Raw genomic sequence first — 14070 nt, 5'->3', positions numbered from 1 at the left:
AGAGGTTTGGGATGGGGGAGGGGGATGTTTTACCCGGTACATAGGAGGGTTTCTTGTAACCTGGATGGCTAAAGGGGGCCTGGTAGTGAGGATCGCTCCTTGTGCATGTATTTTTAATCTGTTTTTTATGCATGTCACCTTTTCTCTGCATTGTCATGGCTTTTTTATACGTTTTAACACTATTTATCTTGATTTTTGCACGTTTTGTTATGCCACTTAAAAATTTTCCACTGTCCCAAGGTCCTTGCAATCTTGTCAGAATCTGCTAACTTCAAATTTTTCCTTTTACAATTTACGTTTGTGACTTTAATTTCTTTAAACTTCGCAAGTTGGAAGCCTTATATGTGTACATCCTACCCTTCCTAGACCGTACTTCCGGGTGGGAATAACTGGTGAAATTACTATAGACAATCAGCCTCGCTGTTGTTTCATCTCTCAATGAGCAAAATGGAATCATAAAGAGAAAAAACCATAGTGAGAATCTCCAAGTTTTAAAGATATGGTAAATGTTTCTAAACAAATTTCGCAAGTAGGTCACGCATCGGTTTTCTGTATTTCTACAACCATGATGTCAACCTGAAAGGGGATGCTGACCTTGCAGGTATTGCCGAGGCTTCTCAACCCATGTCAAAAGAATCAGACTAGGCATTGCCGAGGCTTCTCAACTTTGCAACAACACATCTGAGGAGAGGGAGGGGTGGAGTTTCTAACAGACTAGAACTGTTTGAGGAACATACTAAAACATATAAGAAAAGGGTAATAGAGAACAATCTAATATGGTGGTGAACATTTTAATCAATGTGCCTGGAACGTTAGACACAAGAAAATGGTTATATCTGCTGGAGTGATACTAATGACACGAAGTCTAGCAATGTGCCATCATATAAAGCCTTGACGGTGATCTGAAATCAAATCACATTGTACAGAATCTACAAATGTTGACAGGGGAGACCATGTTGACACCATCAACAACAAATAGATAAAGTGGAGGTGTTAATATATGAGCACCAAGCACATAATCTGGCAGGAATCTACTTCTAAAATTATACATTTAACACCATCTATGACGTCTATTACGTACTCAATAACCATGTGAAAACAAGAACAACAGGCTAAGCAGCGTTTGGCCAAATCAGGTGCACCATATTTTGTGTGAAACATGCCTCAAGAATGTTTGGAAGCTGAGATAAGTGACTCCTAAGTAATACTTCCTCACAAGTCTGTCAAAGATCAACAACAATTCATACATGAAACTCATATTTGCTTTTAAACAGCAAATGTTCTACCTAACGAAAAGAATGAATTTTCTCTCTATAATGGTGGCTATGCAAATTTTAGGACTGCTGCTTATGACTATAGCAATCATGGCAACTTCAACTTAATATCCATTTTTAGCTTACATATTGTAAAACAGTAGATATCAGCTATTCAGATTACAAGAATTAAACAAATGAGTGATAACTGAGATTAAAAAGAAAAACTTGCAGACATTTGAAGATTAATAAACACCAAACGCTTATTATAGCTTATAAGTTAGGGTTAACCAGAGATAACAAACATGTGATACGATTCCCCAAATTTCGCGCAGTTAGAGTTCCAAATACAGAAACAATACATCACTGATTGCTATAATTAGTCACAATGGCGATAATAAACGCAAATACATTACTAATTACAACACGATTGACAAAGTGCGAAGGAAGTAAACTTTCAATAAGTTCCTTAGGAGTCAGGACAACGGTGTACCGGAAACTACAGTAGCAGTAAAGTGGAAACGCCGTCGCAGAAGAGGCAGAGATGATAATGAAGCAGAATCACCGGCGACGATGAGAATGGAGAAGCACCGTTCCATCTTTGAGACGTATTAAGCCCGTTCATATATGGATTAAAATAAATCCGTGTACACACTTAATTCAAGCATCATTTTAGTGTTTTTTTTCCTTCTTATTTTTAGTATTTTTCAATAAAAAATTAAAAGCTATAAAATTATGATAATCTTGAGAATCAGCATATCATATTTTATTTTATATGAGTTTTTTTTTTCCATTTAAGACTAGAATTTAGAACATCAATTAACATATTTTTATTTCTTAATATGTTTATTTTACATATATTTGTTTCATAATGTGAACTTTTTAATCTGTTAAACATATTTTGTGTATATATGAACTTAATTAAATGAGAACCTTATAAATGTGTGAGATTCAATATGAATTACTCATTTAAAAATAATTACTGTAATTTTATATTAATATAAAAAGGTATTTTAGTAAATTTGTTTTTTACAACTAATTAAATTATTGAATTCATCCAACCTTCTTTTATTCGTCTATTCTCTTTCTCTAACATAAAATACTTAAATCCTAAAAATCTCTCCTTTTTCTTTCTATCGATCACAATTGTCGCCCATATCATCTCGGATCACTCCTCAGACACCAAACACCCATATCATCTTCTTTACCATATCTATGATCGTCATAAACCATGGGGAAAATGATTTATTTCATCCCCTTGATTTTAGGATCCTCTATTTGAAACGGTTGCTACTCTCTCTCTAAATCTGTAAGCAAAAATGGAGAATAAACCCACATTTTTATGCTACATAGAAAAACAATGGAGACCATAATCCCTACGTTGGCAAACAACGACCACCAACCTTACGTCGACAAACAACAGAGACCACCATCCGGTGACCCTCGATGATGCCTCCCTATTCACCTACGACGGCTCGAAACATATCTGCCAACACTGATTTTTTTTTGACGATGATGTCTTCCCATTCACCCACGTCGCAATATGACTGATAGGTAGGTTTACACCCCTAAATTTAACCACAAGTGTACAGTGTCGAATCAAGTGATACTACAAAGTATGAGCATCAAACCAAACGAACTAGAGACTGAGTATCACAATTACTATAATCACTATTAACTGTACATTCAAATGTGGATGGTTGATAGAATAATTAAAGGTCTAATTAACTATTGTCAAAACTAAACAATTTTAGAAAAATAAAGATTGGAACTTTTTATCATAATGGAAGCAGTTGGGAGTTGGAATCAAAATGACTTTCACCTAGAACGATGCAAGATGAATAATTATCATGGAATTCAATGGAACAATCACAATTTTACCTCTCTCTCTCTCTCTCTCTCTCTCTCTCTCGCATTATAACAGGTTTATCTCTCAAATCACATGTTTCATTTCTCAATCTTAATCCACGAATTCATAAATTTATTATATTAAGACTGTTAAGACATTACTAGGGTTTAATTGGTATGTCTCTATCCAAGTTCTCACATTAGGCATACAAGTCATGAATCTAATCTTATCTCACTTTTCTCAAAGACGAATTAAAAGCAGTAATTTAGTTGGTAGTCGATCAGACAAAACAAAAACATTAAAAACAATTCATATGTTTCATTAATTGAAAACCCTAATAAAATCCAAGTTTTGCGTGTTCATGTGTTTAATAGCCAAAAACCATCAAACCTCCAACATCTAAATATTAGTTCATATTGTGGGTGATATAAAACAAAACAAAGAAGGAACAACCCCTATATCTAGATATCGTTTTAACGAAAAATCTAAAAGAATGTAAAAACTTCCTTCGGTGATGATTCATCACGCACAAGTAATGAAACAACCTTCGATCTTCAATAATGGTATGATTCTTTGCTCTTCGTGACTTTAAAAGTTCTTTTCTATCTCCCCAGAATCACCCCAAAGTAGTTCTAGGTCGAATAGGTGAAACAGTCGAGAATACGACTCTCCAAGCGGGTTTTGGCACGTGGAAAATCACTTGTATCATTTGAAAGTCGCGGAGTTGTAACAAACCCGAATGAAACTCGCATTTGACACTGTTTGCCTCATCTTCTCATAGTTTTAGCTCAAAACTTGATCTTGGACTTGGCAAACTTTTTAGATCTGGATCTTGCTAAAGATTTACTCACTTTCTTAGCAATTGGCTTTCTTTATTGCAGATTTCTTTCTTCTCATCAAAACTTGATACTGGTACTAATCTATGAGAAACATGCTAAAATTACTTGAAAATAGGCTGAAACTACTATGTTTTGAGAGGAATAATAATGTCGGAAACAACATTATCAATGACCTAATTTTCTGTTGACAAAAGAGTCATTGATGCAAGTACAAAATTTGTCATGCTCTTTAGGATCACATTGTGTTATCTTATTGTCCAGCAACACAAAATATATATTCATTGTTTCATTTGTATCACCGTTATCACTTCCTTCGATCTGTAATTGCTATTAAGTTAGTGTTCCATGAACTCAATCCCACATAAATGCTGTGGCATAAGTGAAGCTTCTAGAAGGCCGACCACTACATAGAGAGATCCATATACCAGTCATTTAAGTTAGTGTTCCATGAACTCAATCCCACATAAATGTTATGGACCACATCATGTATCTTAGAGTGTCACAACATATACAACAGGGATCACAGTGGATGTATGCATGGAGAAAATGATCCTAATTCATATATTTGCATCTGACAGTTCACAAAAAAAAAAGAGTTTAGAAATGAAATTACCCTCTCTCTCTATATAAAATAAATGCACATTTATTCCTAATAAAATTTTTCTACAAAAGAAATTTTGGACGTAAATTTCTTTTTGAATGGTAGAAGATACGATCTTATCCATCTTGGTCCGTCTTTCATAATGTTGGTCAAGTTATAAGCTTTCAAAATACGTCATCGTTTTGGTGTTCTTGCAATATAGAAATAAATAAATGTTTTCTTTTGATTAACTTGGATATCCAACCCGTTATGCGAACTGACTATTCTTAGGGCAACCACCCGTTTCGTCGGTAGCCCGAAGTCGTCGCATTTGAACCTCCGTAGCCACAAGGGAATTTTTAATCTTCCTTGGATTTAAACCTGAGACCTCCAGACACTTTTAACCTTTGGAATCCAAGTTTAAACCAATCAGACATCACCCTTTGGTTATAAATGAATGTTTTCAATGTCGTTAAATATAGTATGGAAATTATATGGTTCAAAAATAACATCTCCATCTTATAAAAAAAAAGTAAGAAAATGGTAGAACAAAATTAAGGAACTTTGCTCTTCTGTCTTGTCTTTTTTCATATAAAATGAGCTAAAAACATTTGGACCGGTAACGGAATAGATTCTTCACTCCCTCTAAGATGTATTCGAAAGGTAGATGCAAGTCTTTTCTAATCATGCAATTAAGATTAATAATTGAACATGTAACTAAAGTTAGGAGAAAGTTCAATCGATATACGTGGTGATATAAGGTGGCTAACATAGTGTATACCAGCAAATAATCGGTTGTTACAATAAAATTAGATTTATAAGACGTAAAAAATGCTTATGTCTTACTAGACTGTTTATAAGACTTATGTTCATACGAACAAACAATAAGTTGTCATATATAAAAGTGCTATAATTAAGCTTATAGAACGTTTTTGACGTCTTAATTACTATTTTAGGATACTTTTCGAATGAAGCTTCCTACTAGTTATTTTTATGTTATTATTTGAAAAAACGTCTTGTAAAAACAAGAGTCGTATAAAAGACGTGTTCATTGAACATTTCTCCAAAGTGTCATAGATAAAAATCAAATATGACATATTATTATGAAAAATTTGTTAAGACATTCAAAAACGTCCTATAAACTCATTGTAACATTCTTATATATGATATGTAATTGTTTGATCCTGTGAACGTATCATCAATCCAAACTGCATCTAGCTAACCAAACCAACATGGAAAAGTTGTTTCAATAGGTATATTTTTCTCGATACTTTCCCTCCAAATTCATAAAACCTTATTATGTAAGGGGACATTTGGATATGTTGCAAAAGAGATTGATTAGTGAGATGGCAATTCACAATAAACAACTTTCGATGTTTACCTGAACTCATTTTGATGTTGATTTTACGATATATCAATATAATATTAACTTTTCTTGTGTTTAGCATGACTCATTTTGATGCTAATTTTATGATTTTTAGGATATGTTAAGATAATTAGGTACGAAGAAACATCTTATTGTAGTAATTGTGCTAGTTTGTGATGTCAGTATGTCACTGATGATTCAAGTAAATATATATTGGATTCTTGTCCTTGGACCTTGAAAATGAAATGATCTAATCAATATAAACAAAGTTGTTTATAAGTGTAAAATATTATTCATTCAAAAAATATTCATGAACTTAATACTCAAAGTATGAAAGTTCATTGGGGATTTTTCAGATTTTTCCCATGTTTTTTACTACAATAACCGGTATTATAGGTCAAAATGATCAATTTGTTCGATTTCAGTAAGTGTAAGGATTTATTTGTTTAGAAAAATCGTCGTGGGAACTGGAAAGCCATGACTTAACTGTCAAAATATGAAAGTTCATTGGATTTTTTTTTTTCAAAATTTCCCATAATTGTATGACCATTTGACTTTAATATTTAATCATGATGATAACTTTGATAGATACACGTCCAAATACCCCGCTTTAAAAAGAAGAAAAACAAACCATCTACCTTCTTTTCTCCAATATATTTTGGTTTACCCAAATATCTTGACGGATTACCCTCTAATACATGTTTTGTTTGGTTAAAAAATGTCTTTTAACACCAGTAGTTATTTTTGGCAAAAAAGGAAAATGGAATTGATTGATTAAGGATCTCGACTAGATCTGAGCTAATACAATAGGTAGGTAAGATGTCTTCTTAAAGTTGAAATATATATATCGTGCATCATGAACCCTAGTTGAAAACTTGATACAAAACCATGTGACAACCTTAAAGACTATTCTAGAAAAGACCCTAACACATCCCCATATTACAACATAAGTCGTAAATAATATCTGACAAGTCCACATTTAAATACAAAAAACAAAATTAACATTCATCACATGTTATGGATCTCATTGCCATCATATTTCACACTAAATTCTCCCATTTCAACGAAGTCCCTATCATGTCACCTCCCAAGATATTCATGTATACAAATACATAAGTCAAGTAGCATAACAATATCATGAGCAGATAACAGTTGTGTAGCATACCCAACCAACATCCAGTTTCTATAAAATATTTTTGTCTGAGTGGTCTTTAAGCTCCACTCTCCTCTTTTGTCTAGTTTAAAATCTATTTGAATTCTTTATTTGAATCTGTGAGATAATTGAATTGGTGCTTCCTTGTTCTTGTTTGATTACATACTGTCATAAACACACATAAAAAAGGTTCAATTATAGTAAGACCGTAAATACGAATGCATGCACATGTTCTATAACTTGTTTATACGACACCAGTTAGCACATACCGTGGCATATATATCATGTTATAAAATTTACATAAAACTGTCTCGAGATTGTGTCTTGGTAATACGTAGTTTTAATAAGTTGTCAACTTCTAAATGTTGAAGATAGACTGACTTCCAAGTCACAGAACAAAAAATTACATTTTTTTCAAGGCATCACACATTTGGTTCCAGGATGGTATACTTGACACAAACATGAAAGGAATAGAGCCTAGCAACACTATGAGAGTAACAATTCCTTTAGGCTACTTTTAGATACATGTCTCGTTGGTAAATTTAGTGTCATCAAGCATTTTGGTGTAATTGTGTTTTACTTGAGACTGATTAAGGCGGTGAGTCAAACATATGTAAGTTAGGAGGTGCGGAGTGCACACTTACAAATGTTGCTCCTTAGATCGCCATAAAACAGGGGTTAAGGAGGTTACACCCTGTTGCGGGGTCCTAGGGGTAGCGCCCATAGTGGTATTCCAAGGGGCTGAGCCCCTTGGCGTTGTAACACTATAAAAATTTATGATTTGTAAAATAAATAAATGTTGAAGGTTAAAATTTAAAGAGTAAACAACATACGGGACTAAAGTGTCGATACTTGAAAAATATGATTTTATTGAAATAAATAAAATCAATAAAAAAAAGAAATAAAATATTTTGTATTTAATTGATTTGGGATAAAAATGTAGAAAGAAAAGCTAAAGGGACTAGTTTTGCCAAATGAGAAAAAATGATTCTAAATGATTGAGATTTGAAAAAATCATTCCCAAATCATGTTTTTGGGATTTAAGGACAAGTTTGATGCCCTATAAATTGGAGCTTTTGGTTGAAATTTTGTAGAAACGTTCCTAAGAGTGTAAAGGAGTAAACGTCTTTGAAATTTTGGGATTTCATCAAGAAACGAGAGAGGTATCGGGTTTGGAGTGACATAGGGTCATTTCACACAAAAATGATGATTGGAGGTAAAATACTCAACCAAAAGTGATGTATAATATATGGTTGGCTTGTTATTCAATTACCTTTCTATTGGTATAAGTTTCGTGGGCTATGATGACTTGTACGTCTAGCGGTTTGCGGTAGAAGCTGTTGTGGCGATGACTCGACGAGATTCAAATACAAAAACTCAATATAAGTTTTAATATTGAACCGTAGGAGCTGTAACTTTGGGTATGATTTGGGATTATTATTATATATAAGATCTTGTAAAAAGTTTGATGAAAAACTGTCGCAAAATGATCTCAAATGGAAGTCGTTCACGATAGCCGCATCAAGGGTGCGACCGAGTTGGGCCGGCCGGTGTTGGACCAGGTTTTGGGCCGAGGCTAACTTGTTTCCCAATCACTCATTTAATTTAGTTAAATTTATTTGCTAAAATAAGTATAAAAGGTAATTGTGTAATTAACTATATTGATGACAACTCATAAATCTATATTTATTTATTTTCAATATCTTTCTAAGTTTTCATATCTATCATTTTAAAACCCTAAAAAAAAATCTCTCCTCCCTCAACCTCTCCATTCCATCGGTGCCTCTATCAAAAACCAACCTCCATCTTGAATTTTCTTCACCATCTTCAACCTCCATCAAAAATCGACCTCCCTCCATCAGAATCAACAACAACAAAAAACACATGCCTCCCTCTCATGTTTTCCGGCAAACACCAACCTCCCCCACCCTATTTTTCGGCGAACATCAATCTCCCCCGCCTTTGTTTTCCGATGAACACCAACCTCCCCCGCCCTTGTTTTCTAGTGAACGACAACCTCCCCCTGCCCTTGTTTTTCTACGAACACCAACCTCCCCCGTTTCTTTATCGCCAAAATCTACAACCCACCACATGTTCCATTTTTCATCATGACCACTTACCTTCTCGTCCGTTTTTCCGGTGTGACCACCCAATCAATCAAACTCAAAAACCCAATCGGTGACAACGTTATCGTGTACAATGCACAAATTGTCATCCCTCCACAAAACCACCATTTGCATTGTATGCAAACTCTCTTTAGATTATTTATATATATACCATAGGGCTCATAATAATGATATTCACACTCTTGCCCACAATATTTATTTATCACATGGTTCTACAAAAAATTGGGTGGTGGTGGTTGCATGTGTTGGGAATGAAAGAGAGGAGAGAGGTGGAAGAGAATTTACAATTAATTACCCATGATATCTTTTAGTTAATTTTTTTAATCTAAAATTATCAAAATTAATAATTTTCTAACACAGATTGCTAAAGAGTCATTCACTCGTTTACGAAATTAAAAAATTTCTAACACAGATTGCTAAAAATTAATAATTTTCTAACACAGGTCATAATGTCATTCACTCGTTTACGAAACAGATTGCTAAAGAGTCTAGCTCTTTCTTTTGGAAAGATGCAAGCATTGGTCAAGGGTCAAAGCTGAAGGATATATTCCCTAGACTTTACACTTTGGAAGGGGATAAAAACGTAGTCTTCAAAGACATATGGATCTATATTAATGGTTCTTGGTCAGGTGCTTGGGACTGGAATACAACGGTTAGAGGAATAAGTTTAGATGATCTTCTAGCCTTAAAAAGGCAACTCTCGCAAACGCATTTCAATACTTCGGGCGAGGATGTGTGGTCTTGGAATTGGCACAAGAAAGGGATTTTCACGGTCAACCACATGTCAAAGTTAATCCAAGGGCTAGCTGATTCAAATGGTGAAAGCAACGAACCTTGTTTTTGGAGCCCCTTAATTCCAAAGAAGGTAAACATTTTCATTTGACGTTTCCTTAAAGAGGCCATTCCGKTAAGATTTAATCTATCAAAAAGAGGGATTCAATTACAGTCTTTGGAGTGCATCCTGTGTGAAAGAGGTGTTGAAACAATTGATCACTGTTTCTTTTCTTGTTCCGTGGCAAACATTCTTTGGAGGAAAATTTGGGCTTGGTGGGATCTTCAAGCTCCTAGACTCTCTTCGGTGGCTGATTTTAAAATGCTGATCAAACAAGTAGGATCTCTTCGCAAGGTTGGTGTGATTTTTTTATCAGTTTGCGCCGCAGCTCTTTGGCATCTTTGGAAGTGGCGGAATGAAATTCTTCATGCTGAGGATGGGGTGAAATCTAAGAAAAAAGGTCACGACCCATTCCCTTGCGTTCAAAATGTCTCGAAGCTTTGGATCGGGAACAGAAATCGTAAATTCCAGCTGAATTGGGATGTTTGGTCTTCCTCTCCCTATTTTGTTTAGTCGTTTTGTTTTAGTCTTCTTGTCTGTTTGGGATTGGTTGTTGCCTTGGTTTTGTAAGGGGATGACTTGGTTTCGTTTATATGCCCCTCGTTGTATTTTTGGTGTCCTTGTATTTTTCTTGTATCTAGCTTCTTGCTGGATCTGTTTTGTTTTAATGTAGTGGTTGGTTTGGTGAGGGTGATGGCTTTGCCGAAGCTCTCTCATTTGTCATTCCTTTTGCCTTTAAAAAAAAATAATTTTCTAATTTATTATGATTTTAGGTTTTATATTGAATCTTATAATTATTCAAAAAATTGAAAGGTTTAAAAAAGGCCCTCCATTTATGTAATTCCAATTGTTACTATATTTTCAATAGTTTTGATGTAATTTAAAGTTTGTTTTATTTATATTATTTCTTTAATACGATAATATATATGGATGGAGTCATGTAGAATTAAAATATTGATTTATCTTCAGTTCTTCACCCCTACAAACTTCCATCTATAATTAAAATGAAATTGATTTGTTAATTATTACAAAAATGTGATTATTTAATTTTAAACATTTGATTAGTTTAATCTACCGGTTAAAAAGCATTCAATTCTCCCATTTTCATAATTTGATTATGTTCTATTTGACGCCGGAGATGAGTTCAAGGTCAATAGAGGGGAGAACTCAGAGCATGTAAAATTAAATACGACTGGTATCGAGTATGTAATAAACGTGTTTGAGAGATGTTAGTCGTGATAAACAACAAAGCACAGGGACCGGGAATGTAATTCACTCTCTCTCTATATATGTATTCTCCCATATCCAGATTTGTTTGTTTCTTGCCCTAACAAAGGTCTTCTTCAATGTGGTGGCACCATTTCACTTTGTTTTCCTTTCTCTCCCATTAGAATTTATTGAAGCAGTAGTGTTATTGTATTTGGTGAGAGGAGGTATCAATGTGTCACTTAAGGAAGATGCAGACTGCACCTGCAAAGCCATTAATTAGAAGGAGATGGAGATCGATAGGTGTTTAAGTTCGATCTACTCCCATAGCTTTACTCAGACTAATGAATCTAAACCTCAGATTTGTGAAACAACTAAGTAATGTATCTTTCAATTTTTGTTTGTTGATATGATGTTTCCCACAAACTCTTTCCAGCAGTTTGCTTCATCCATCCATGTCTTCCCTCCTCCCGATTCCTTTCTTGATTATGAAAAAGATGGTGTTTGTATCAACCACCACTACCGCAACGACAACCCATTTGTCTCCGGCGATTGTTGTTTTCAAGCCTTTAGTGGTAGTCCCCCTACGGCCACGGAGAAGTTTGCTACATGTAAACAAGATTCCTTTGAGGAGCTGCAACAGCAGTACTACTGTGAAGACTATCATCATCTGTTCGAGTCAGGAGTTTCTCCCACGAAGAAAAAAAAGACACCCAAGAAAGATAATCATAGCAAGATCCACACTGCTCAAGGCCCTAGAGATCGAAGGGTGAGATTGTCCATTGAGGTTGCACGAAAATTCTTCTGTCTTCAAGACTTGCTAGGGTTTGATAAAGCAAGCACAACCCTTGATTGGCTCTTTAGCAAGTCCAAGATCGAGATTGACAAGTTGGTTAAAGGAAAGAAGCACAGCTCATCATCTTCGACTGTTACCGACCAATCTGAAGTGGGTTTCCTGGAAACCCTCACGGGAGGCTCAGATGACCAAGATAAAAGGCAAAAGAAGTCAGCACCCAAGTACTGTCTCCAGGGAAAAAAGAAGAAAATGACACGAAAACACAAATCTGGATTTCCTGTGAATCAGTCAAGGGCAGAGGCAAGAGCAAGAGCAAGAGAAAGGACACAAGAAAAATTGCGTAATAGAAATAGAATGCTCGACAACGACTCGAAGAAAGCTCTTGGTGGCCCTTGCTGTCCTGCAAGCTCTCCAAGCTTAACAGTACTCCAACCAAGCTTTTGGAGTGCAATTGAATCAGAAAATGAGTATAACGACAGGATTGCAGAATTAATTACGGCACAAAAAATCTCAATGCCATCTTCCATGTTGTGTTGTTATCAGCACAACCTTACTGTGTCAAACAATTCTAGCTCTACCTTCACCAGTTTGCCTGATTTTACAGTTGTTCACGAGCAGCAGGGCGACAGTGTATCGATTTAGATCCATTGGAGGTAATATTCACCCACATGTGGCATATATAACCTTCCATTGATGAGAATGCCTGCTTGTTTTGGTTGATATAACTTTGAATGAAAGGCTTGAGAAGATTCATAGGGTGCAGGTCTTGGTCAGCAGCCAGCAGCAAGATCTAGGGATTGATGTTGTGAGGATGTAAGTCAATAATTACTGTTGATAAATTAGCCAACTTTGTTATGATTATTGGTCTCTCATTCATAATCTTTAATTAATCAATCTATCAAATCAATTAAGGTCATGTATGCAATCAGTTTATATAATTAAATAACAATGTTATGCTCACTTGGATCATCGATCTTAGTGTTCTCTTTTTCTCTTTATGTCAAACTTTTGATGTTAAAAACCTAGCATAATGTCTGATTTGGGTCAATGTTAATAATTGGTTTGAACTTAATGCATTCAGGATGTAACCATGTTAGAGAACCTAGCTAATTAAGCTACCTAGCGTTTATGAATACCTGCATAACCAGTGGGTTCTTAATTAAATTTGTTTTGATTCCCATCTTGAGAATTGAATGGAACTGGATTAGCATTTCATGTTTTCGATGCTTAATTAAAAGTTCTTGTTACAACTTGGAATTCGATGTTTGCAACAATTTTAGTTTTCCTGAACTTAGAAGTCCTAATTTTACCATCATATGTTTATACAAACTCAAGTTTCCCTTATTGCAAGAAGATATGTACATTGGATTTGGATTCACGATGCATAATATCAAATATTATTTCCATATTTCCAGAAAAAAGAGTGTATATTCAATGATCTTTATAAGCCTATCAATCTATATGACGACATTGTTTCGTTTTCGTACATCCGTCCACATAACTAGCTAACTCTTACCTAAGGATATGGTTCAATTCTAGTTAACATGTCATATTGTTAGAATAATCATCATATATCCTTCAGAGTCCTAGCTTTGTTTCGCTTTAGAAGTGGGTGTTCCCATCGGATTAAAACTATTATTACTATACGTTTCTAGAAGAAAGAAAGTATAAAACTGAAGTTCTTAGTGAGCTTAAAACATGTTGGGGAAGAAGATAGTACGATGTTGAGAGTACCTTTCCAAACCACTCACAAAAGTAGTGCAAAAATCACCTTTAATTACATGCTACAGTAAGACAGTTAAATGTGTCATATGCATTGCATACAATTAGCTTTCATTATTTCTTGGTTATCATAATGATATAGACAAGTATATATGTATATATATATATATATGCACACACACATATATACATATACACACATGTTAAAATGTTCTTCAGCCTCATGATTGGTAATCACAAAGATTTGTCCCACTTACTTACTGAACTAAATGAATCTATATATCTTCAACATCTTACTTAAGTCGATGCTATTAGTTTCAATTACAATATTCTACTTATTATGTATAT

At 34.6% G+C, this 14070-nt stretch overlaps 1 protein-coding gene and 1 long non-coding RNA gene across 2 annotated transcripts in view; one reads left to right on the top strand and one right to left on the bottom strand.

Annotated features, from left to right (window-relative positions):
• The window catches only part of LOC112515987, a 3956-nt gene extending 2100 nt beyond the window's left edge, over positions 1-1856 (bottom strand). Inside the window, exon 1 of the long non-coding RNA XR_003069562.1 lies at positions 1747-1856. This is a non-coding gene — a long non-coding RNA (uncharacterized LOC112515987). The remainder of the gene's footprint in view (positions 1-1746) is intronic.
• A 9760-nt stretch (positions 1857-11616) lies between these two features.
• LOC112515678 (transcription factor TCP1-like) lies at positions 11617-12642 on the top strand. Its single transcript, XM_025122586.1, has one exon. The coding sequence runs from the start codon at positions 11617-11619 to the stop codon at positions 12640-12642; it is 1026 nt and encodes a 341-aa protein (XP_024978354.1).
• The last annotated feature ends 1428 nt before the right edge of the window (positions 12643-14070 follow it).

Source organism: Cynara cardunculus, assembly GCF_001531365.2.
Source record: "Cynara cardunculus var. scolymus isolate 2C chromosome LG 7, CcrdV1, whole genome shotgun sequence".
Lineage (NCBI taxonomy): Eukaryota > Viridiplantae > Streptophyta > Magnoliopsida > Asterales > Asteraceae > Cynara > Cynara cardunculus.
Note: the sequence above shows the minus strand (reverse complement) of the source record. Positions and strands in the feature narration are given on the sequence as shown.

Bases quoted from the DNA above. Each gene is read 5' to 3' on its own strand.
- LOC112515678 (XM_025122586.1), top strand. From the start codon at position 11,617: ATGTTTCCCACAAACTCTTTCCAGCAGTTTGCTTCATCCATCCATGTC.